The sequence below is a fragment of the Chlorocebus sabaeus genome, chromosome 6 (genome assembly GCF_047675955.1).
Source record: "Chlorocebus sabaeus isolate Y175 chromosome 6, mChlSab1.0.hap1, whole genome shotgun sequence".
NCBI lineage: Eukaryota > Metazoa > Chordata > Mammalia > Primates > Cercopithecidae > Chlorocebus > Chlorocebus sabaeus.
The window spans coordinates 55678179-55703034 of record NC_132909.1 but is presented as its reverse complement, the minus strand read 5'-3'; the positions used below and the strand labels follow the sequence as shown (position 1 = coordinate 55703034).

General features: G+C 43.4%; 1 protein-coding gene across 3 annotated transcripts in view; it reads left to right on the top strand.

The window, feature by feature from the left end:
* ADGRE1 (adhesion G protein-coupled receptor E1) overlaps positions 1-24856 on the top strand; it is a 58710-nt gene that overhangs the window by 5333 nt on the left and 28521 nt on the right. For 2 of the 3 annotated variants that reach the window (XR_012093257.1, XM_073017049.1), the window contains exons 3-10: positions 6319-6462; positions 7246-7398; positions 10793-10939; positions 12709-12849; positions 12935-13081; positions 15032-15120; positions 16739-16822; positions 22741-22918. Coding sequence is in view for 2 of the 3 variants with exons in the window: in XM_073017049.1 (XP_072873150.1) it covers positions 6319-6462; positions 7246-7398; positions 10793-10939; positions 12709-12849; positions 12935-13081; positions 15032-15120; positions 16739-16822; positions 22741-22918 (1083 nt within the window). In the remaining variant the exon portion in view is untranslated. The remainder of the gene's footprint in view (positions 1-6318; positions 6463-7245; positions 7399-10792; positions 10940-12708; positions 12850-12934; positions 13082-15031; positions 15121-16738; positions 16823-22740; positions 22919-24856) is intronic. The other variant, XM_073017050.1, reaches the window with a different exon arrangement.

The following is a 24856-nucleotide window of genomic DNA, read 5'->3' as shown; positions in this document are numbered from 1 at the left end:
TGTGGGAGGCCTAAGCCTTGGATTGCTTGAATCTATTGTGTCATTCTTATGCTTTTGCATCCTCATAGTTTAGCTCCCATTTATGAGTGAGACCATACAAGGTTTGGTTTTCCATTCCTGAGTTATTTCACTAGAATAATGGTCTTCAGTCTCATCCAGGTTGTTGCAAATGCCATTAATTCATTCTTTTTTATGGCTGAGTAGTGTTCCGTCATATATATATATACACACACACACACACACACATATACTGTTATATATATATACACACACACAAACATACATATACTGTGATATATATATATGTCACAGTTTCCTTTCTTTTTTCTTTTTTTTTTTTTTTTGAGATGGAGTCTCCCTTTGTCACCCAGGCTGAAGTGCAATGCCACGATTTCAGCTCACTGAAACCTCCACCTCCTGGGTTCAAGTGATTCTCCTGCCTTGGCCTCCCAAGTAGCTGGGATTACAGGCATGTGCCACCACACCTGGCTAATTTTTGCATTTTTAATAGAGACAGGGGTTTCACCATCTTGGCCAGGCTGGTCTCAAACTCCTGACCTCAAGAGATCCGCCTGCCTCGGCCTCCCAAAGTGCTGGGATTACAGGTGTGAGCCACCATGTCCGGCCTACAGTTTCTTTATCCACTTGTTGATTGATGGGCATTTGGGTTGGTTCCACATTTTTGCAATTTCTCAATGTCCTCTTCTTTTTCCTCCCTTTCTTCCTTCTCTTCCTCCCCCTCCTCCTCTCCTTCCTTTCCCTCCTCCTTTTCCTCCTCCTCCTCTTTGTCTTTGGGGTCTTTAAAAATTAAATCATCCTTTGGAAGTTAGTAATGAAGACTGAATTTAAAGAGGCAGGATTCTGACAAACCCACTTTTTTTGAGGCTTTATTTAATCTGTATAGTAACAGAGAACACATCTAAAGTATGGTAAACAACACTACAGAAAAAAAATGTGCTGGTTTAAAAAATCTTTCTTAGCCGGGCGCGGTGGCTCACGCCTGTAATCCCAGCACTTTGGGAGGCTGAGGCGGGCGGATCACAAGGTCAGGAGATCGAGACCACAGTGAAACCCCGTCTCTACTAAAAATACAAAAAATTAGCTGGGCGCGGTGGCGGGCGCCTGTAGTCCCAGCTACTCAGGAGGCTGAGGCAGGAGAATGGCGTGAACCCGGGAGGCGGAGTTTGCAGTGAGCCGAGATCGCGCCACTGCACTCCAGCTTGGGCGACAGCGTGAGACTCCATCTCAAAAAAAAAAAAAAAAAAATCTTTCTTTACCCTGTTTTGTATGTTTGTTTCTTTTTCCTCCCATAAAAGAGCTATTATTTTCCTGCATTATGATAAACTTTAAATTCATTCTGGTATGGTTTGGCTGTGTCCCTACCTAAATCTCATCTTGAATTGTAGCTCCCAGAATCCCCGTGTGTCAAGGAAGAGACCCAGTGGAAGTTAATTGAATCATGGGGGCAGGTTTTCCCATGCTGTTCTTGTGATAGCATCTCGTGAATAAGTCTCATGAGACCTGATGGTTTGATAAAGGGTAGTTCCCCTGCACACGCTCTTGCCTGCCGCCATGTAAGACATGCCTTTGCTCTTCCTTCACCTTCCACCATGATTGTGAGGCCTCCCCCGCCAAGCTGAACTGTCAATCAAGTAAACTCCTTTCCTTTATAAATTACCCAGTCTTGGATAGGTCTTTATTAGCAGCGTCAGAGCAGATGGATACAATCCCAACTTACTTTTTTCTGAAAATTATTTATGTTCTATTTTTTTTTTAAGACATGAGCTGTCCTTCGTAGATTTTTTTTTTTCTTTTTGAGATGGAGTCTCACTCTTGTTCCCCAGGCGGGAGTGCAGCGGCACAATTTTGGCTCACTGCAACCTCCACCTCCTGGGTTCAAGCGATTCCCTTGCCTCAGCCTCCTGAGTAGCTGGGATTATAGGCACCTGCCACCATGCCTGGCTAATTTTTGTATTTTTAGTAGAGATGGGCTTTCACCGTGTTGGTCAGGCTGGTCTTGAACTCCTGACCTTAGGTGATCTGCCCACCTCAGCCTTCCAAAGTGCTGGGATTACAGGCATGAGCCACTGTGCCTGGTCCCTTTGTAGGATTTTTTTAAAAAGGGCTTTATTGAGATGGTTGGGAAAATTTTTTCAAGGAAGTGATGTTCCAGTGGACTTAAAGGATGGATGAATTGATGTTACCCAGGCAAAAGGGCAGGGTGGGATGTGGCGTGACTGATGGCCAGAACAGTGGGTGCAAAGGTCCTGAGGTTGGAAAGAAGTTGGAGGACCGAGTGAAGGTGAGTGTGACTGATGGCAGAGGGCAGGAGATGAGATGGGGAGGTGAACAGGTACCTAGTCCCGCAAGACTGGGTTGTTATTCTGGACTTGGGTGGGTTTCAGTTGTGAGGGAGAGGGCTAGAGGAAGAGGATGATGGAAAACTCACAGCATGAAGGGACCACAAGTGATAAAATACCAGAAGTCTGCATAGAGAAATGTTGCCTCTGCAGATGAAAGAGGAAGCTGGAAATGAGAAGAGAGATACCATCTGAGGTCTCATGCAGGGAAGGGAAATAAACAAGGCACATTATAGGAGCAAAGAACTTAGATCTCAAAACTGAGTGTATAACATAAACAGGGCGAATAATGTCACAGTCATGATAATCCCTTCCTTCTATTTTTATGATCCATTTTAGTTTTTGCATACTACCAATTGATGTTGGCATTATCGTTGGTTCCTCTCTTTTCACCCTTCACATCCAATCCATTGGCAAATTTTGTTAGTGTTGCTTTAAAAAGAAAATTCTGAATTGCACTCCCTCCATTGCTCCCCTCTGGGTTGTATCCACTGACATTGTTCACCTGGATAAGTGGAGCCACCCCGTCCTTGGTCAGTTTGTTTCTGATCTTCTATAGTTCATCTTCCAACCAGTGGCCAGAAGGCTCATGTTAAAACCTTATGCTGTGTCCCTACTCTGCTCTAAATCCTCCCATGACTCTCATCTTTCTTTGATACAAAGCCCAAGTCTACTATTCATAATAGTCAAGATGTGGAATCCACCTCAGTGTCCATCAACAGATGAATGGATGAACACAATGTGATCTGCATACACAACGGATTGCTATTTGGCCATAAAAAGAATGACATAATGACATTCCACAATTTGCAGCAACGTGGATGAAACTGGAGGTTGTTAAGTGAAATAAGCCAGGCACAGAAAGGCAAATATAACATGTCCTGACTCATATGTAGTTGCCCTATTGTGCCACTGAGCACTGGATCTTATTCCTTCCATCTAACTGTGGTTTTTGTACCGACTAGTTAATCCCTCATTATCCCCCTTCCCCACTATCCTTCCCAGCCTCTGGTAATTATCATTCTACTCTCTACCTCCGTGAGATAATGATGATGATTATTTTTAGCTTCCACATAGGAATGAGAACATGCAATATTTATCTTTCTGTGCCTGGTTTATTTCACTTAACATAATGTCCTCCAGTCTTCCAGTTCCATCTATGTTTCTGCAAATGATATAATTTCATTATTTCTTTTCTTTTCTTTTCCCTTTCCTTTCCTTTTTCCTTTCCTCTCCCCTCCCCTCCCCTCCCCTCCCCTCCCCTCCCCTCCCCTCCCCTCCCCTCCCCTCCCCTCCCCTCCCCTCCTCTCCTCTCCTCTCCTCTCCTCTCCTCTCCTCTCCTCTCCTCTCCTCTCCTCTCCTCTCCTTTCCTTTCCTTTCCTTTCTTTCTTTCTTTCTTTTCTTTTTTGATGGAGTTTTGCTCTTGTTGCTCAGGCCGGAGTGCAATGGCACGATCTTGGCTCACTGCAACCTCCACCTCCATGGTTCAAGTGATTCTCCTGCTTCAGCCTCCTGAGTAGCTGGGATTACAGGCATGCGCCACCACACCTGGCTAATTTTTTGTATTTTTAGTAGAGACGGGGCTTTTTCATGTTGGTCAGGCTGGTCTCGAACTCCCGACCACAAGTGATCCACCTGCCTCGGCCTCCCCACGTGCTGGGATTGCAGGTGTGAGCCACCGTGCCCGCCCGATTTCATTATTTCTTATGGCTGAATGCTATTCCATTGAGTATGTATACCACATCTTCCTCACCCATTCATCCATTGATGGACACTTAGGTTGATTCCGTCTCTCGCATGCCCACCACAAGAATGACAGCATCAAGTGAGCCTCTTTCCTAGCACCTAGGAGACTGACCCCACCTGTGATCTTGTCCTTTTGAAGCTCACAGTGTGGTGGTGAAGGTGGCCATGAAGGAGCGAATCACTGAAACAATCAAGCAGTCACAGTTTTGATGAATTCCATAAAGAAGAGCTCAGGGAGCTATAGAGGAGTCAGGGAAGGCTCGTTGGAGGAAGTGACGTTAAAGCAAGATCTGAGAAATGAGTGGAAGCTGGCCTGGCAAAGCAGAGGCAGAGGGAACAGCATGTGCAAAGGCCCTGCGATAGGAAGGTTAGAAATGGAGCGCAAAGAGAAACTGACATGATGAGGCTGAATGATGTGGTTGGGTCTGGTCACTGGGGGCTTTGCAGTTCATGTTGAGTGATTTGAGTTTTATTTCTAAGGAGAACAAAGAGCATTATAGGCAAAGGGTGGAGGTGGGAGGTCGAATGTGCATTCAGAGATGACCATGGTGTGGAGTAGAAGACTGTGGAGGACAATGCAGGTATGTAGAAATGTTGAATTTAGAGGAAGATCTGGATCAGGCAGATGGTGGGGTGATGGTGGGTAATTGTCAAATGTTATTTGGGAGGGGGGATCAACAGGGCTTGGAGGCTTATTAAATGTGGTGGTTAAACAGGCAAACTGAGGTACAGAGACATGAAATCACTTGTCCCAAGACTGGACTGGCTAGTATAGAGTGTTGATTGCTTCCATAGAAACAAAGTAACTATGGATGAAACAATGCAGATGTTTATTTTTATCCATCTCATAAATCTCCAACTTGAAGATGGAACAGGGTCGTGGAACAACCTTGCCTAGGAGGTCATCCCGTCTCCCAGGTGCCTTTTGCCTTGTTGCCTCTCCAACCTTAGATGTGAGCCTCACCCCCATAGTTGGGAATGGATCACCCCACTCTGTCCATCTTCCAGCCCAGGTGAAAAGTGAAAGGAAGTGTAGAGTATGCTCTTTCTTTTCAAGGTCATGATCAGACAGTGAACACATCACTTCTATTCATTCTCCTCAGCCAGATTTTCACCAGGTGGCCACAGCTAGCTGCAAGAGAAGCTGGGAATGCAGTCCTCAACTGGATGGTTCTATTATTATAAGGAAGAGGGTGGAATGGGTTTGGGGGAACAGCTACCATTCTTGGCTTTGAGGTTTGCTGCTGGAACTTGAACTCAGGTCCGCCTTGTCCCAAAATTTGCACTTTTCACTCTCACATTTTTCTGTCTAGTGTTGGATGTTCATGGTGTGATCCATGGAGCAACAGAATTGGCATCCTCTGGGCACTTGTTAGAAATGCAAAATCCCTGGCCCCCTTCCCCAGACCTGCTGAATCAGTATCTGATTTTCCAAGATGTTCTTGGAATCCAAGGGGAGGCAGGTGATACTGGTCTGTGGACACTTTGGCTAGCAATGATCCAGATCAGTGCTTCTCAAACTTCCCTGTGCACACACATCACCTGAGATCTTGTTCAAATGCAGATTCTGATTCAGTGGATTTTGCATTTCGATCTAACTCCCAGGCGATGCTTATCTGGCTGGCCCACAGACCCTACTTTGAGTACCAAGGGTCTAGAGTCTTCGAGGTACATTATTAAATACAATTGGTGGCTGTATCAAGTTTCCCAGGTCTGCTTAAAATGACAGAAATTTATTCTCTTGAGGTTCTAGAGGCCAGAAGTGTGAAATATAGGTATTGGCAAGGCCAGTCTTTCTCCAAAGGCTATAGGACAGAATCTGTTCCATGCCTTTTTTTAAGGCTTTTGTTATTGCTGGCAATCCTTGATGTTCCTTGGCTTCTAGACATACCACTTTGATCCCAGTTTCCACTGTTGCATGGCACTGTCCCTGTGCACGTCTGTGTGTCTCTTCTCTTCTTATAAAGACACGTGTGGTCCACCCTACTCCAGCACCACTTCATCTTAACTTATATCTTAATTACATCTACAAAGATGCAGTTTCTAAATAAGATGAAATTCACAGGTACCAGGGTTTAGGACTTCAACGTATCTTCTGGGAGGAACACAGTCCAACCCATGACAGCCATCTCCACCCTTGTATGCTGGACTCCCTTGCAGCCTCACTCTAATGCTCTCATCTTGTCTAAATTTTTCTTTATACACCACCTAGATAATAAATGTAGAGACAGTACCATGTGCCCATCTCATGCCACCTGCACCAGCACTGTGGACAGTTACTTTTGTGCTTGCAAACAAGGATTCCGGTCCAGCAATGGACAAAATCACTTCAAGGATCCAGAAGTGGAATGCAAAGGTGAGTTCATATCCCCTCAAACCCTCCAGCATTTGGTAGTAAAATCAAGCAAAAGCGAGCTGGGTATTGAATGTAGGTACTCCCCCACCCCCCTTTTTAAAAATCTGGTTTAATAATCTATACCTTTTAAGTGGAGCATTAGGCCATTTCTGTTCAAGGTTAATATTGATATGTGACGGTTTTGTTCCTGTCACAGCGTTACTAGCTAGTGTTGCTAGCAAATGTGACTTACTTATTTCCTTCCTTCTTTCTTTCCTTCCTTCCTTTCTTCCTTCCTCCCTCCCTCCCTCCCTTCCTTCTTTCCTTCCTTTCTTCCTTCCTCCCTCCCTCCCTCCCTCCCTCCGTTCCTTCCTTCCTTCCTTGCTTCCTTCCTTCCTTCCTTCCTTCCTTCCTTCCTTCCTTCCTTCCTTCCTTCCTTCCTTCCTTTCTTCTTCCCCACCCTTCCTCTCTCTGATTGTGTAAATAAATTCCTGGTCACTGTAAAATTTCATGGATGGTTGAGTTTCCTCACAATATGGTGGCTGGATTCCAAGGATAAGCATCCCAAGAGAACAGGTGGAAGGACATCATATTTTTGTGACCTAGTGTCACTTCCACCATAGTCACAAGCATGCTCAGATTCCAGATGAGGACATACATTTCATTGCTTGATGGAAAAAGTACCAAAGTCACATTGAATGACGTGCATATGGAATGGGAGATATTGTTTTAACATTTTTTTTTTTTCAAAATACAGTCTTCCATGTAGTATAAGCAAATTTGTAACTCTAACTCTCTGTCTAGATGTTGATGAATGTTCTGAAAGCCAGCCCTGTGGTCCTAATTCAGTCTGCAAAAACCTGTCGGGGAGGTATGAGTGCAGCTGTTTACATGGTTTCTCTTCTCCCACTGGAAATAACTGGAAACCAGGAAAGCCGGGCAATTTCTCCTGTACTGGTAATGCTCTCAGACTCCCAGCGATGGGTCTTGGGTGGATATCTATCAGTGGGATGATTTCATGTATTTCTAAACTTAGGCACCCAATTTCTTATCTGCTCACCCTCTTCCACTGCTTCTCAGATATCAATGAGTGCCTCACCAGCAGGGTGTGCCCTGAGCATTCTGACTGTGTCAACTCCATGGGAAGCTACAGTTGCAACTGTCAAGTTGGATTCATCTCTAGAAACTCCATCTCTTCATTATTTACCTACTTAATTAATTAAGGGTCATCTCACTGGAAGACCCTATGAGAAAGGGATTTTCTCACGTAAGGATGAGAAAATTGGGTCTCAGAGAGGTAAAAACATATAGTTGCCTATATCTTTTTCTCTATCCCTTTACTTTGGGCCTGTGGGTGTCTTTACATGTTAGGTAGGTCTCTTGTAGGCAGCACATGGTTAGGTCTTTTTAAAAAAAATTTTGTATCTAGTTTAACAATCTATATCTTTTAAGTGGAGCATTAGGCCATTTCTGTTCAAGGTTAATATTGATAGTTGAGGGTTTTGTTCCTATCACAGTGTTGCTAGCTAGTTGCTTTGTGATCTCAATTGTGTAAATGCTTTATAGGATCTGTGAACTATATGCAAATGTTAAGTGGAAATGCTGGGATTTGAACTCCTGTCGAGGACCTACTATAAGTCAGATAATGGTATCAGAATATGATGGGGTGCATTGTCTCCAGATTGATCTTTCCCCCAGGGGGCATTGGCAATATCTGGACATATTTTTGATTGTCACAACTGGTGATGGTGGGGAGAGGTGCTGTGTATGCTACAGGCATCTGATGGGAAGAGGTCAGAGATGCTGCTAAACATCCTATAATGTACAGAAAGGCCCTCACAACCAAGAATAATCTGACCCTAACTGTCAATAGTGCTGAGGTGGAAAAACCTATTTTGGGCTGGGTATGGTGACTCACATCTGTGATACCAGCACTTTGGGAGGCCAAGGTGGATGGATCACTTGAACTTGAAGTTCAAGACTAGCCTGGTAAACATGGTGAAACCTTGTCTCTACTAAAGATACAAAAAATTAGCCAGGCATGGTGGCAGGCACCTGTAATCCCAGCTACTCGGGAGGCTGAGGCAGGAGAATTGCTTGAACCTGGGAGGCAGAGGTTGCAGTGAGCTGAGATCATGTCATTACACTCCAGCCTGGGCAACAGAGCAAGACTCTGTTTAAAAAACAACAACAACAACAACAAAACACACAAAACCTATTCTGGGGAGATTCTACAGTCCAAACTTCAGAACTTTCCCCTAAAAGCTATTTGAATTAACACTTGAAAGTTATCTTTAATCAGCCGGGTACGGTGGCTCCCACCTGTAATCCCAGCACTTTGGGAGGCCAAGGCAGGCGGATCATGAGGTCAGGAGATTGAGACCATCCTGGCTAACACAGTGAAACCCCATCTCTACTAAAAATACAAAAAAATTAGCTGGACGTGGTGGTGCGTGCATGTAATCCCAGCTACTCAGGAGGCTGAGGCAGAAGAATGGCATGAACTAAGGAGGTGGAACTTGCAGTGAGCCGAGATCGTGCCACTGCACTCCAGCCTGGGCAATAGAGCAAGACTCCATCTCAAAAAGCAAAAAAAAGTTATCTTTAATCTTTTCTCTCCCTCCACACTAAAGCAGTCATCACACCTTGGGGAATCTACCTGCTAAATATGTTTTGAGACTGGGTGTGGTAGCTCACACCTGTAATACCAGCACTTAGGGAGGCTGAGATGGGAGAATCGCTTAAGACCAAGAGTTTGAGACCAGCCTGGGCAACATAGTAAGACCCTGTTTCTCCAAAAATTTTAGAAAATTAGCCGGGTGTGGTGGCATGTGCCTGTAGTCCCAGCTACTCAAGAGGCTAAGGTGGGAGGATCACTTGAAACCGGGAGGTTGAGGCTGCAGTGCACTGTGCTTGCATCACTGCATTCCAGCCTGGGTGACAGAGCAAGACCTTGTCTCAAAAATAAATATATAAATAAATATATGTTGAATTCCTTCACTCTTTTCCATCCTTGGTTCAGGCTTGATCATCACTGCAGCAGCCTCCTCTCTAGTCTCACCTTTTTCGGTCTTATTCCCTCCAATCCATCCTCTACACTGCAGCCAGAATGTCCTCACCAAGAGACAAGGGCTCCATCTTCCTGTGTCTAGTGCATTGTTATTCTCCACATTCATTTACAGGGATGGTGACTCCATTGAGAAAGGCAAGGAGTGATCAAGCCCTCGTTATATCCCCTTGGCTTAGTTTAAGAGATATTTGAAGTCATCTCTGCCTTTGCTACTCCATTTGTAGTGGTGAGCTATCACTGGGTAACAAATCATCCTAAAAATTAGTGTCTAAAAACAACCACCACATATTTAGCTCTTGATTCCATGAGCAGACATTTTAAGTGGTCTATTCTAGCCAGATCTTTTGGTCTCAACTGGTCTTGTTCTTGTGTCTGCAGTCAGCTGATCTTGGCTGGACTTTTATCTTATTGCCTCTCCAAACTTAGGTGTGAGCCTTATCCCCATGATTGGGAATGGATCACCCCACTCTGTCCATCTTCCAGCCCAGGTGAAAAGGGAGAAGAAGTGTAGAGTATGCTCTTTCTTTTCAAGGTCATGACCAGATGGTGCACACATCACTTCTATTCATTCTCCTTAGCCAGATTTTCACCACATAGCCACACCTAGCTGCAAGAGAAGCTAGGAATGCAGTCCTCAACTGGATTGTTATACTATTACAAGGAGGAGGGAATGGGTCTCAAATGTCTGGGGCTCATCTGGAAAGATTCATTTCTCTGCCATTTGGTCTTTTGTTCTTCATTAGGTTAGTCAGGGGCTTGTTCGTGTGGCAGAGGTCAGAGGCCCAAGAGAATGAACAGAAGCCAACAGGTCTCTTGAGGCCCATGTTTGGAATTAGCACCTCATTACTTCACTGTCTTCTATTGGTCAGTGCAAGTCATAGGGCCAGCTATATTTAAGGGGTAGAGAAACAGACTTCACCTCCTAGTGCAAGGTATGGTAAAGTCACATGGCTTGCAATCTACATCTTGGGGTGTATATACAGAGAGAAGTAAAGGACTATCGCTACTTTTGCAATCTCTGATAATTATGTTTTGAAACTATTTGCTACCCTTCTGCTTACATGCTAGTGGCTAGAATTTGTTCTCATGGCCATGCCTACTGCAAGAAGGGGCTGGGAAATATGCCCCACTGTGTGCCTGGGAAGAAGGGGGGAACATGGATATCAGGGAGCATCAGCCCTGTCTGCTGAAAATCAACACTCAGAGTGAATCTCCTATTTGTTGTCTCTACTCCTTGCTTTCTCATTTACCTTGACCTGGGTTTTTTCTTCTACTTGTCAGATGACGATGAATGTGCCAATCCAAGAACTTGCCCAGAGCATGCAACTTGTAATAACACTGTTGGAAACTACTCTTGTTTCTGTGACCCAGGATTTGAATCCAGCAGTGGCCACTTGAGTTTCCAGGGTCTCAAAGCATCATGTGAAGGTAGATGGGGATGTCTTCTAAGAAATCAGGTCCGGCCGGGCGCGGTGGCTCACGCCTGTAATCCCAGCACTTTGGGAGGCCGAGGCGGGTGGATCACAAGGTCAGGAGATTGAGACCACGGTGAAACCCCGTCTCTACTAAAAATACAAAAAATTAGCCGGGCGCGGTTGCGGGCGCCTGTAGTCCCAGCTACTTGGGAGGCTGAGGCAGGAGAATGGCGGGAACCCGAGAGGCGGAGCTTGTAGTGAGCTGAGATCCGGCCACTGCACTCCAGCCAGGGAGCAAGACTCCGTCTCAAAAAAAAAAAAAAAAAAAAAAAAAAATCAGGTCCAAGACTGTTTGCAAAGACAGCAGTGAGGGAATTGGGGTGGGTCTGGGTTGAGTTTGAGACTTTCATCTGCAAATCTGAAGCCAATAATCATTCATTCACTCATTCATTCACTCATTAAAGAAATACCTCTTGAGCACTTACAGTATACGAGGCTCTATTCTAGGTACTGGGGATACAGCAGTAAATAACATCTCTAAATAACATCTCATTGGGGCTTAGGGCTTCCACGTAGGAATTTGGAGGAGGGATACCATTCAGTCCATAGTACCCATGAACAAACAGCCTGTAAGTGACAGCCAGGTTATGAACTCAGAATGTCCATGTTCTCAACCGCTCCACTCTGTGCCTCTTTTTTTGTTTGTTTTCTGTTTTGGGTTTTTTTTTTTTTTTTTGATAGAGTCTTGCTCTGTTGCTCAGGCTGGAGTGCAGTGGTGCAATCTGGGTTCACTGCAACCTCCCTGTCCTGGGTTCAAGCAATTCTCCTGCCTCAGCCTCTTGAGTAGCTGGGATTACAGGCACGTGCCACCATGCCTGGCTAATTTTTGATTCGGGGCAGGCAAGCCCCAAAGTGGGGTTTACCTCACAAGGGTTCTTGGCTTTGCCCAGGAAAGAATTTAAGGGCAAGCCAGAGGTAGAAGAAAACAGCTTTACTGAACAGGCAGTGTTACAGTTTTGTAAGTGTTGCAGCTCCTGCAGAGCAGGGCTACCTCATAGCAGAGAGCAGCAGCTCAGGGCAGTTTTGCAGTCATTCTTATACCGACTTTTAATCATATGCAGATTAACAGGTGGTTTCTGCAAACATTTCTAGGGAAGGGGTAGTAACTTTTGGGTCATCGGGTCATTACCATAGAAAGTAACTCCCCAATGTTGCCATGTCAATGGTAAACTGACCTGGCACACTGGCGAGCATGCCTTATGGAAAGCTGCTTCCATTCTGTCCTTGTTTTAGCTAGTCCTCAATTTCCTCCAGTGTCCGAGTCCCTCCTCTGGAGTTGAGTCCTGTTTCCTACCTCATTACTAGCTTAACATAATAGAAATTTATCACTCTCATAACAATTCAATATGGATATACCTGGCCAGTGGGCAGCTTTTCTCCGCGTGGTGATAAAGGAATTCAATCTCTCTCCATCTTTTGGTTCTTGCATTCCTTAGAGCCTTGGAGTTCCTGGTTTTAGCCAGTTGAGGTGAAAGAGGGAGGAGAGAAGTTACACTCACTTCTTGACCTCCTTGTCCCTGAAATGACATACATTGTGGCTCTCATATTCCACGAGTGAAAAGTAGTCACATGACCTCACCTAGATGCAGAGGGTTCTGGGAAATGTAGTCCCTGGCTGGGTGCCATTTTCTAGTGAAACATGACTCCGTATTTTGCAAAGGGAAGTATGATTTTGTTGGATCACTGACCAACTTGACTCTACACCCATTCTATACCCCACAGATATTGATGAATGCACTGAAATGTGTCCCATCAATTCAACATGCACCAACACTCCTGGGAGCTACTTTTGCACCTGCCACCCTGGCTTTGCACCAAGCAATGGACAGTTGAATTTCACAGACCAAAAAGTGGAATGTAGAGGTGAGCAGAGGGTTTGATGGACAATCCAGAAAAGACATTTCTCTTTGTTCTTCTGGGTTTCTTGATATTCTCCAGTTCTTTGCAGATATTGATGAGTGCCGCCAAGATCCATCAACGTGTGGTCCAAATTCTATCTGCACCAATGCTCTGGGCTCCTACAGCTGTGGCTGCATTGCAGGCTTTCGTCCCAATCCAGAAGGCTCCCAGAAAGACGGCAACTTCAGCTGCCAAAGTAATCATCTCTTCGTATGTGCTGGCAATGGAATCTGTTTCTGGCTTTGACTGGAAAATTCTCATTCTACCCAACCTCAGGATCTTTCTCTTACTGTTGCCTCATCTGCATATTCTGTTTCTTTTCTTCTTCATCCATTTCCTCTTTCAATAAATGATTTTTGGAGTACCTATTAATTAATTAATTAGTTAGTTAAACAGGCCCCTGCAGTAGGCGCTGAAGATTTGGTCCTAAATACGATAGGCATGATTCTTGTCCTCTTGTAGCTTATAGTCTAGGGAAGGAGCCAGAAAACACACACACACAATTATTTAATTATAACTATGAACAAAACAACAAAGAAACATAGTGTGCTTTGAAGTGACTAACAGGATATTGATTATGCTCCAAGCAAACAGTTAAGCAGAAACCTGAAGGAGGAGAAGGACTTCTCTAGAGCAAGAATGGAGATCACGCTGTTCTGGGTTATAGCAGATGCAAAGGTCCTGAGGCTCACACCAAATGAGGACAAGGGGAAGTGGCACTAGACATATCTGATGAAGTGGACAGAGGTCAGATTCTGCAGGGTCTTGGTGGTTTGTGAAGAATTTTGAAAGGGCTGGATGCGGTGACATGCCTATAAACAGCACTTTGGGAGGCCAGGGTGAGAGGATCACTTGAGGCCAGGAATTCAAGACCAGCCTGGGCAACATCACAAGACTCTGTCTCTACAAAAAATAATGATAAAAAATTAGCCAGATATAGTAGCATGGGCTTGTAGTCCTAGCTACTCAGGAGACTGAGGTGGGAATATCACTTGAGCCTAGGAGATCGAGGCTGCAGTGAGCTATGCTCATGCCACAGCACTCAAGCCTGAGTGACAGAGTAAGACCCTGTCTTTTATTTATTATTATTTTTTTTGACAGAGTCTCACTCTGTTGCCCAGGCTGGAGTGCAGTGGCACTATCTCAGCTCACTGCAACCTCCATCTCCGGGTTCAAACGATTCTTCTACCTCGGCCTGCCGAGTAGCTAGGATTACAGGTGCCCCCACCATGCCCAGCTAATTTTTGTATTTTTAGTAGAGACAGGGTTTCACCATGTTGGCCAAGCTGTTCTTGAACTGACCTTGTGATCCGCCCACCTTGGCCTCTCAAAGTGCTGGGATTACAGGTGTGAGCCACCGTGCCCTGCCAACCCATTCTTTTAACAAAGAATTTCAGAGTCCTTTTCCTCCCCAGAAATAATCGGGAATCATCAAAAGTTTAAAACAGTTAAATTATGGATTATTTATTACATTAAAAATATGTGTACCTTATTGGAGGCAATGAAGTATAACAAGTAAATGAATATAGCTGATGTATTTCCCAATATAATAAAGATGGTATCATCAATGCCACTGGTTCTCCTATACGTTTCTTCTCCACTCTATCTCCTTGTATCCTCCTCAGAAAACCACTTGGAATTTTGTGTTTATTATTTCCCTACTTAAAAAAATATTTTCCCCAGTACGTACCCCTAAACAATATCTGCCTAGTATTGCTTGTTTTGGAGCTTTGTAAAAATGATATCATACTACATATGACTATAGATGTATGTCTTTTATATGTATGACTTCTCTAATTTGCTCTGTTTCACTCATTATCATGCCTCTTAGAGTATAAGTTGTGCAGGGACATAATATGGAGAGAGAAGTCACACATATAAAAAACATACATCCATAGTCATATGCGTGATTGCCTCTAAGAGGCATGATATTGAGTGAAATAGAGCAAAGTAGAAAATTGTGTGTTGTAGTAAACACATCCTTCATGTTGTAGTGTGTAGCTGTGGTTTGTTCATTTTCCCCCTTGTGTATTAGGGTAATAGATGGATTTTAAGCCAGGGAGGGGAGGACATGAAATCAGACGTGAATTTTCATCATATTTTGCTGAGGTTGAAATTTTTTTGGTTGCTGTTGTTTTCTTCCTAGGGGTTCCCTTCAAATGTAAGGAAGATGTGATACCCGATAATGAGCAGGTCCAGCAATGCCAAGAGAGAACCACAGTGAAACCTGAAAATGCAAGTATTTCTTGAGGTTCCTAGTTTCTGAGGTTTTCTTAGAAGTCATTCAGGTAGAATGTTGTTTTTGCAGTTCTAACAAAGGCAAAAGTAATAGTGGCCAAAACCAGACAGCAGTTTTTTTTTTCTCCTCTGTAACCGGCTGAGTGTAAGCTGTGCAGAGTTTGTACGATGGCTCCGTTATGCTCTGCCAGCATCAACACAAGCCTCTCATTTTGTGGTCCAAGATGGCTGCTCTAGCTCCTGCCCTCACATCTGCATTCCAGCTCGTGGGAAAGGGAGAAGAGGAAGTGAAAAGCACGATCCTTCTCTTTAAGCGTATGACCCAACATCACTTCTGCTTGCACCTGATTGGGTAGAAATTAGTCACGTGGTCACATCTAGCTGCAAGGAAAGCTGGGAAGAGAGGATATTTGCCTATCGAAAACTTGAGGATTCTCTTAATAAAAGAATGGGAGAATATATTGGAGTCTTCCTGTCGGTGAAGGTGTTGATGCTGCAACTGAGGGATGTTGGTGTGGGGGTGTTACGCAGCCAGCCAGGCCAAAAGGAATTTGGACATCCTGATTGTCTAATGAAGTCATTGCAATGAGTAAAGACTCCAGGGCCTCTTTAGACATTAATGTCACTATTCTAAATATGAGCTTGCAAATTAGCTTTGGACCACTGTTTTTCTTTTTAAATTGTAGTGAGGTACACATAACATAAAATTCACCACTTTAACTATTTTGAAGTGTGCAATTCAGTGGCACTTAGACCAAGCACAATGTTATGCAATCATCACCTCAATCTAGTTCTAGAATTTTTTGAGATGGAGTCTTGCTCTGTTGCCCAGGCTGGAGTACAGTGGGGTGATCTTGGCTCACTGCAACCTCCACCTCCCGGGTTCAAACAATTCTTCCTGCCTCAGCCTCCTGAATAGCTGGGACTACAGGCACCCACCACCATGCCTGGCTAATTTTTGTGTTTTTAGTAGAGATGGGGTTTCACCATGTTGGCCAGGGCTGGTCTCAAACTCCTGACCTCAGGTGATCTGCCCACCTCAGCCTCCCAAAGTGCTGGCATTACAGGTGTGAGCCACCATGCTCAGCTAAGTTCTGGAATATTTTTATCATTAAGCAGTCACTCCCCATTTTCCCCTCCCACTAGCCCATGGCAAACACTAATCAGCTTTCTGTCTCCATGGATTTGTCTATTCTTGACATTTTATAGAAATGGAATCATGCGATATTTTCTCCTTTGTGTCTGGCTTCTTTCACTTAGCATGATATTTTCAAGGTTTATTCATGCTGTAGTACATATCAGAGAACTCCATTCCTTTTTATGGCTGAATAATATTCCATATGGACCACTGTTAGTTCATACATTTCCTCTTCTTTTAATATCACTAAGTGGTTTTGCTATTTGTTTATGTTTGCTTTTTTTTTCATGGAAGGAAAAGGTGATATGATTCTAATTCTGATCAAACAATGAGTTTTTATTTCCCTGAGAATTCTACAGACTCAGGAATTCAGGGTTACCTCATATGATGGGCTTTATGGGCTAATTTATAGATTGCATGCTTGGGGGAATAATCAATTCATGCTCATAAATGCTGTTTTTTTTTTCTGGGTCACAGGTCTCCTTTTGTGCACAAATGAATAACATCTTCAGTGTTCTGGACAATGTGTGTGAAAATAAAACGACTGTAGTTTCTCTGAAGGTAACAACTGGGTCTTTTAAATTGTGTTTTGAGTTTCAAACATCCTGGGCACACTTTGGGTGTCTTTATGGCCGGGTGTGGTGGCTCACACCCATAATCCCAGCACTTTGGGAGGTTGAGGCATGTGAATCACTTGAGGTCAGGAGTTCGAGACCAGCCTAGCCAACATGATGAAACCCTGTCTCTACTACAAATACAAAAATTAGCTGGGCATGGTGGCGGGTGCCCATAGTACCAGCTACTCAGGAGGCTGAAGCAGGAGAATTGCTTGAACCCGGGAGGCGGAGGTTGTGGTGAGCCGAGATAGCACCACTGCACTCCAGCCTTGGCAACAGAGTGAGACTCCGTCAAAATAAATAAATAAATAAATAAATAAAGGAAAGAAAGATCTCTTTATAATTAATGGATTGTGAATTAATATTTGATTTTTTATAGCTGTAAGATTTGAAAAATTAGCATATAGTAAAATTACCTTTTTACTTGTATAGTTCGCTGAGTTTTCTCACCTGAATAGATTTGTGGAACTACCACTATAATTAAGATGCAGAACAGTTTAATTATCTCTAAACATTCCCTTGGGCTTCTCCTTTATAATCAGATACTCCCTCCACCACTAACCTCTACAAATCCCTGATCTAGTCTCTGTCACTGGAGTTTTGTCTTTTAAAGATTGTTATATAAATGAAACCACATAGTATGTGGTCTTTTGAGACTGGCTTCTTTGACTCAGCATAATGCATTTGAGATGCCTGGATAGTGTGTATATAAACAGTGCCATTTCCTCCTCCTCCTCTTTCTTCCTCGTTTCTTTTCCTTCCTCTTTACTGTGAATGAGATTCAGCACATTCTCATTGCTGTATAACCATCACCACTATCCATTTCGAGAACCTTCTCATCTTTCCCAAAAAACGCTGTCCCCGGCAGGGTGCGGTAGCTCAGCCTGTAATCCCAGCACTTTGGGAGGCGGAGGCAGGCAGATCATAAGGTCAGGAAGAGGTCAGGAGATCAAGACCATCCTGGCCAACATGGTGAAACCCGTCTCTACTAAAATACAAAAAATTATCCGGGCATGGTGGCACATGCCTGTTGTCCCAGCTACTCAGGAAGCTGAGGCAGGGGAATCACTTGAACCCGGGAGGCGGAGGTTGCAGTGAGCTGAGACAGAGCCACTGCACCCCAGCCTAGGCAACAGAGTGAGACTTCATCTCAAAACAAAACAAAACAAAACAAAAACAAAAAACCCCCAAAATATCCCATTCTGTCCCCCCAAAACACTCACTTCGCATCCCGGTCCCCAGCCCCTGGCACCCACCATCCTACTTCCTGTCTTTGTGAATCTGGTGACTCTAGAAACCTCCTAGGAGTGAGATCACACAGGATTTGTCCTTTGACTTCTCTCACTAAGCGTGATGTCCTCAAGGTTCATCCATGTTGTAGCATGGATCAGTGCTTCATTCCTTTTTCATTACCGAGTAATATTCCATTTTATCAATGTGTCATCATTTAGTTTATCTGTTCATCTTTGAAAGACATTTGAGTTGTTTCCAGTATTTTGGAGATTATCAATAGAGTTGCTATAAACAAACATCCATATATATACAGTGTGTGTATGTGTGTGTGTGTGTGTGTGTGTGTGTGTGTATGAGCATAAATTTTAATTTCTCCAGCATAAATACCTAGGAGTTGTTAGGTTATTACAGTTGTTGATATTAAGTTTTTCTTTCTTTTTTTCTTTCTTTTTTTTTTGAGATGGAGTTTCACTCTTGTTGCCTAGGCTGGAATGCAATGGTGCAATCTCGGCTCACCGCAACCTCCACCTCCCAGGTTCAAGTGATTCTCCTGCCTCAGTCTCCCAGGTAGCTGGGATTATAGGCATGCACCACCACATCCAACTAATTTTCTATTTTTAGTAGAGAGGGGGTTTCTCTATGTTGGTCAGGTTGGTCTCAAACTCCCAACCCCAGGTGATCCACCCACCTCAGCCTCCCAAAATGCTAGGATTACAGGTGTGAGCCACCGCGTCTGGCCAAAACCTAGTTTTTCTCAAGCTTTAAGTTGAACTCATTGACATTGTCATTTTCTTTATAAATCTGGTTATTTCTGTATGAAAATAAGAATAACTTTTTACTTATAGTTTTGTTAATTTTAAATTAATACATTTATTCATAAAGTATATATTCGTTCCTAGGGTTTTCAGATTAAATTTTGATAAATGGTTAACCCTATTTACAAACAGTTCAATTTCCTCAAATGTTTTATACTATGTTTATAAATATTCCAATTCCCCCCTCCCCGCTCCATGCAAATTTCAAGTACCTAGTGAAGAGGATTTACAAATCTAACAGGCAAAGTCACCTGGGTCCTCAGCGACTCATAAATCCAATTGATCGAATCTGTAAATGTAGTAATTCAGATTCTTTTAGACATTAAATATGGTTTATAGACAGCTGTGTTATCTTAAATTGTTCATATTAAAATAACAAGTCTAATTGCTTTTTGCAATAAAAATCATGTGGTTAATTGGTTAGCTTCTCTAATGTGTCAAACTGTTCCAACTCTTTTTTTTGAGGGGGGAAAGAGTTTCGCTCTGTTGCCCAGGCCGGAGTGCAGTGGCGCCATCTCGGCTCACTGCAAGCTCCGCCCCCTGGATTCACGCCATTCTTCTGCCTCAGCCTCCCAAGTAGCTCAGCCTACAGGCACCCACCACCACACCTGGATAATATTTTGTATTTTTAGTAAAGAAGGGGTTTCGCCATGTTGGCCAGGCTGGTCTCGAACTCCTGACCTCAGGTGATCCACCCACCTCGGCCTCCCAAAGTGCTGGGATTACAGACACGAGCCACCACACCCAGCCCCAACTATTTAAATAACAGATGTTTCTAGATTATGCTAAAGATGTCAAAAACTTCTAAATATAACACAAATCCTACTAAGGAGTTTTAGTTGGCCTAAAATTTTCTAACTTTCCTGAGGATATAACATAACTTCCCTAGCTAGGAAGAATAGACTTGACAAATCAGAGGGGCAGGATTTGAAGAGATTTCGTCACCTGTAGAATTGAGTAATGTGTTTCCTGGAGATGGTGCTAGTTGAGATATTTCTGCTATATCAGTGGGGAGGGGAATCCCACACCCATACCTTTCGGGGAATACAGAACTCAGGGCATCCTGTTTCTCTTGGACACATATCTCTCAAATGTCCTGCTTACCCCGTGTTTATTGAAATCCTTTTTTTCCTTTTATCGTCTAATTTGGATAGATAGAAATCTGTGTTGTTGCTCAAATTTCAGTTTAATTTCCTCTACCATCCGACTGAATTTAATTCATTTAATACATTTTCTTGCATTTATTAGGTTCTGAATTCCTTTTAGTTTTTTGGGTTTTTTTTTGCTTGGGTCAGAGTCACATGTGATATTCCATTTATTGATGATAATCAATAATGAGGGTAATCACATGAATATTACTATTACTATTGCTGTTACTGTTTTTCTTACCTTAATCCTCTTCCTCAGACATATCCAGTGTTAAGAGGTAGAAAAGTATCTTCCCCTTTTTACCTTGTGAGCATGTACATACATACACACATATACATACATACACATACAAATAAACACACACATATACACATATGCACACACACATATATATACACATACATGTACACTGGATACATACACACAAATACACACATACACATATACACACATATACATCTCTCCCACATGCACACACATGCACACACATAAGTACACACATACACACATATGCATATGCACATACATATAACAGATACATACACACATGCACACACACACTTACACACATACCCCACACACATTTACACAAATACACACAGGTATATACACATATATGCATATACCCATACACACATACAGACATACAGACATCTACACACAGATACACACATATACATACATACACACACATATCCACGTTCCTCACACACATACACACATATATACATACAGGCATATACAAATGTACACACATTCACAAACACACATATATACACACACGTATACATACATATACACAAACACGCATACACAGATAGGCATACATAGACATACACAGAGATACACACACATGCACACACGTACACAGCCCAACACATACATATACACACACTCACATACATAAGCGCACACACACACACGCACACACATTGGAGTCATTTTATTGAGCACTTATTTGAGAGGTTTAGGACAGTGATTAACGATTCAGCCTCTGCCACCAGACTGTCAAGGTTCAAATCGTGGTTCTTCCACCTGCCAGATACGAGTCCTTGTTTCTCCTTTCACACATCAAAATAGTCATAAATAGCCTCTACTTCCTAGATCTCTTCTACAAATTAAACAAGTTAGTATATAAAAGACATTTAGAGCAATACCTGGCTCATAAAAAGTGTGTGCTATTTTTATTTCTATATGCCAGAACATAAATACCATAATATATAATTTAAAATTAAACCAATTGTTTCTAAACCAAATGCGATACTATATCCATGATACTCTGTAATTTGCTTTAGTTAACAATGACTCAGAGACCTTTTTGCTTGTTGTTGCCTGCAGGTGTACTGCAATATTCATTTTAGCAGCTATTCGGCTATCTCATTATTTGATTTCATTTTCATTTATTGACCCAACCTGTAGGGCATTGAGGCGTTCCACAAACTATCCCAAAATGAACACCACTGGACAAGATCCTTGCATAACTTTTAAGTATTTCTGGAAAGATTAATTCCTGGAAGGAGAATTGCTGAGTCAAAGGGTATATGCAATTTACATGGTTATAGGTACAAACTTACTACATTGCATAAAGGTTACATCAATTTATCTTTCTTGCTTGCTTGCTTTTGACAAGATCTCACTCTGTCACCCACGCTGGAGTGCAGTGGAGTGATCACAGCTCACTACAGCCTTGAACTCCCGGGCTCAAGAGATCCTCCCACTTCAGCCTCCTGAGTCGCTGGGACTAGTCATGCACCACCGTGCCTGCTCATTTTTAATTTGTTTGTAGAGATGGGGTCTCGTTACGTTGTCCAGGCTGGTCTTGAATTCCTGGACTTGAATTTGTATTTCTTTTTTTCTTTTCTGAGATGGCCTCTCGCACTGTCGCCCAGGCTGGAGTGCAGTGGTGCGACCTCAGCTCACTGCAACCTCTGCCTCCTGGGTTCAAGCTATTCTCCTGCCTCAGCTTCCCGAGTAGCTGGGATTATAGGCACGTGCCACCACACCCGGCTAAATTTTTTTGTATTTTTAGTAGAGACAGGGTTTCACTGTGTTCGCCAGGCTAGTCTCGAACTGCTGACCTCATGATCCACCCACCTCAGCCTCCCAAAGTGCTGGGCTTACAGGTGTGAGCCACTGCACTCGGCCTCAATTTGTATTTCTTCTTTTTTTTTTTTGAGACGGAGTCTCGCTGTGGCACCCAGACTGGAGTGCAATGGCATGATCTCTGCTCACTGCAAGCTCTGCCTCCTGGGTTCATGCCATTCTTCTGCCTCAGCCTCCCACGTAGCTGGGACTACAGGTGCCCGCCACCATGCCTGGCTAATCGTTTTGTAATTTTAGTAGAGACGGGGTTTCACTGTGTTAATCAGGATGGTCTCGATCTCCTGACCTCGTGATCCACCCGTCTCATCCTCCCAAAGTGCTGGGATAACAGGCGTGGCCACCACGCCCGGCCTCAGTTTGTATTTCTAACGGGGCTTCTTGAATCAGAAAAAGGAGCCCGAGTGGATGCCCCTTTTAATTCTCCCTTGGATTGACTCCCAGCCTATTCTTAATGAGAAAAAAGGACAGCTGTTATTTCATTAATGAGAGAGAGAGACAGAGACAGAGACAGAGAGAGAGACAGAGAGAGAGAGAGAATGAACAAACATGTCTTTCCTTGCAGAATACGACTGAGAGCTTTGTCCCTGTGCTTAAACAAATATCCACGTGGACCAAATTCACCAAGGAAGAGACGTCCTCCCTGGCCACAGTCTTCCTGGAGAGCGTGGAAAGTTTGACACTGGCTGCTTTTTTGAAACCCTCAGCAAATGTCACTCAGACTGTTCAGACGGATTACTTAGGTAGGAGATACCCTTCGTGGCAAGGTTACATCTGGTGATGATTTTGAGAGTTGACTTTGGCAATGGGATTTTCCCTGGGTTTCCCACCCATTCTTTCTCCAACTGTTTAAATACCTTGAATTCACAGCAAAGTAAATCTAATCATATTAACAATATTTTCCATTCACTGAGCACTTGGCAAAGGCCAGGCACTATGCTAAGACCGTATCATTAATTTATTCTACAAATATTTGCTGATTAACTGCTTGCTATGTGCTGGGCTAAGGTATGACAGTCATAGACTGTGCTTAAGTACTTCCTGTTTGCCCTGCTGGGCCCACGGTAGAATTGTACTTCCTGGCTACCGTGTGGTTAGGTGGGATTTGGGGACTAGTTCAGGCCAATAAATTGGAGAATAGAGTAGTTGCCAGTATGACTTTCCAGAACTTTCTTTCCCTCTGACCATATGATTAGCGGTGCTTCAGGTCACAGCTGCTCCATCTGCCTGGGTGTCAGAATAAAGATAATATGGAACATGGCCTCAAGTCAATTTACAATAGATACAAGGCATTAATGAGATATAAACACTTGTTTTTTTAAATCCACTAAGACTTAGGGTTGTTTGTTACTGCTGCAAGTCTGATCCTTTCCTGACTCATACATACTTGATAGATGACTACTTGGGAATAGCGGGTGCTGTAGATCTTTTACATTAGCACCCTACTCCTGGTAGTAGTTCCAGTGTCATTCACATAAACCTAGGAAGTTCCAACCTAATGGATGCCCAGAAGGCCAAGAGGTGGAAATAAAGTATTTGGTGGACTCCAACCAGTAGTGAACAAAATTAGCCTCATGAATCTCATATTTTAGTGAGTTGAGTCAGATAATAAACAGACATCTGGTATACCAAATAGAGGTAGTGCTACTGAGAAAAAATACAGCAGGCTAGGGAGGTTAGAGAGGGTTGGGATTAGAGGGAGAGTTGCTCCTTTATATAGTGAGATCAGGGTAAGTCTCATTGGGGTGGGGATGTCAGGGAAGAGAGTCATGTAAATATCTGGAGAAAGAGCAAGTGCAGGAATACCTGGAGAATTCAAGGAACCATGAGGTGCCCAGTGTGGCTGAAGTGGCATTGAAGATGGCGATAGCAGTAGGAGAAAGGAAGGGAGATGGAAATGTAGATAAACATAGGGACTTGAGGTTTTTCTTTTTTTCTTTTTCTTTTTCTTTTTTTTTTTTTTTTGAGACAGGGTCCCACTCTGTCACCTAGGCTGGAGTGCAGTGGTGCAATCATAGCTCACTATAGTTTCACACTCCCAGGCTCAAGCGATCCTCCTGCCTCAGCCTCCTGAGTAGCTGGGAACTATAGGCGTGCACCACCATGCTTGTCTAGTTTTAAAAATTTTTGGTAGAAATGAGGGCTTGCTATGTTGCCCATGCTGGTCTTGAACTCCTGAGCTCAAGTGATCCTCCTGCTTGGCCTCCCAAAGTACTAGGATTACAGGCCTGAACCACTGTACCCAGCCAAGATTTTATTTGAAGTGAGATGAAAAGACATTGGAAAATTTGGGAACAGGTATGGTATTATCTGGCTTATATTTTACAAGGATACTTCTGGTTCCATTATCTAGTTTATTTTCAGGAAGGGCCAGTGGGTTAGGTCCTGCAATGTGTTGCCATGATACAGATGAGAAATAGGAGGCATAGAGAGGTTAAGTCAATGCTCAAATTTAGGCAGCTAGCGCGTGGCAGAGCTGGACCTCCCAGTTACCACCATCTGACTGCAGAACCTGAGTTCTTGTGTGCCACGCTAGGCTCGCCCCAATCCCTTACTATTTATTTTGGTTTTAGAAAACACATGAAGCTGGGGGCAGTGGCTCACACCTGTAATCCCAGCACTTTGGGAGGCCGAGGCAGGCGTATTACGAGATCAGGAGATCGAGACCATCTTGGCTAACA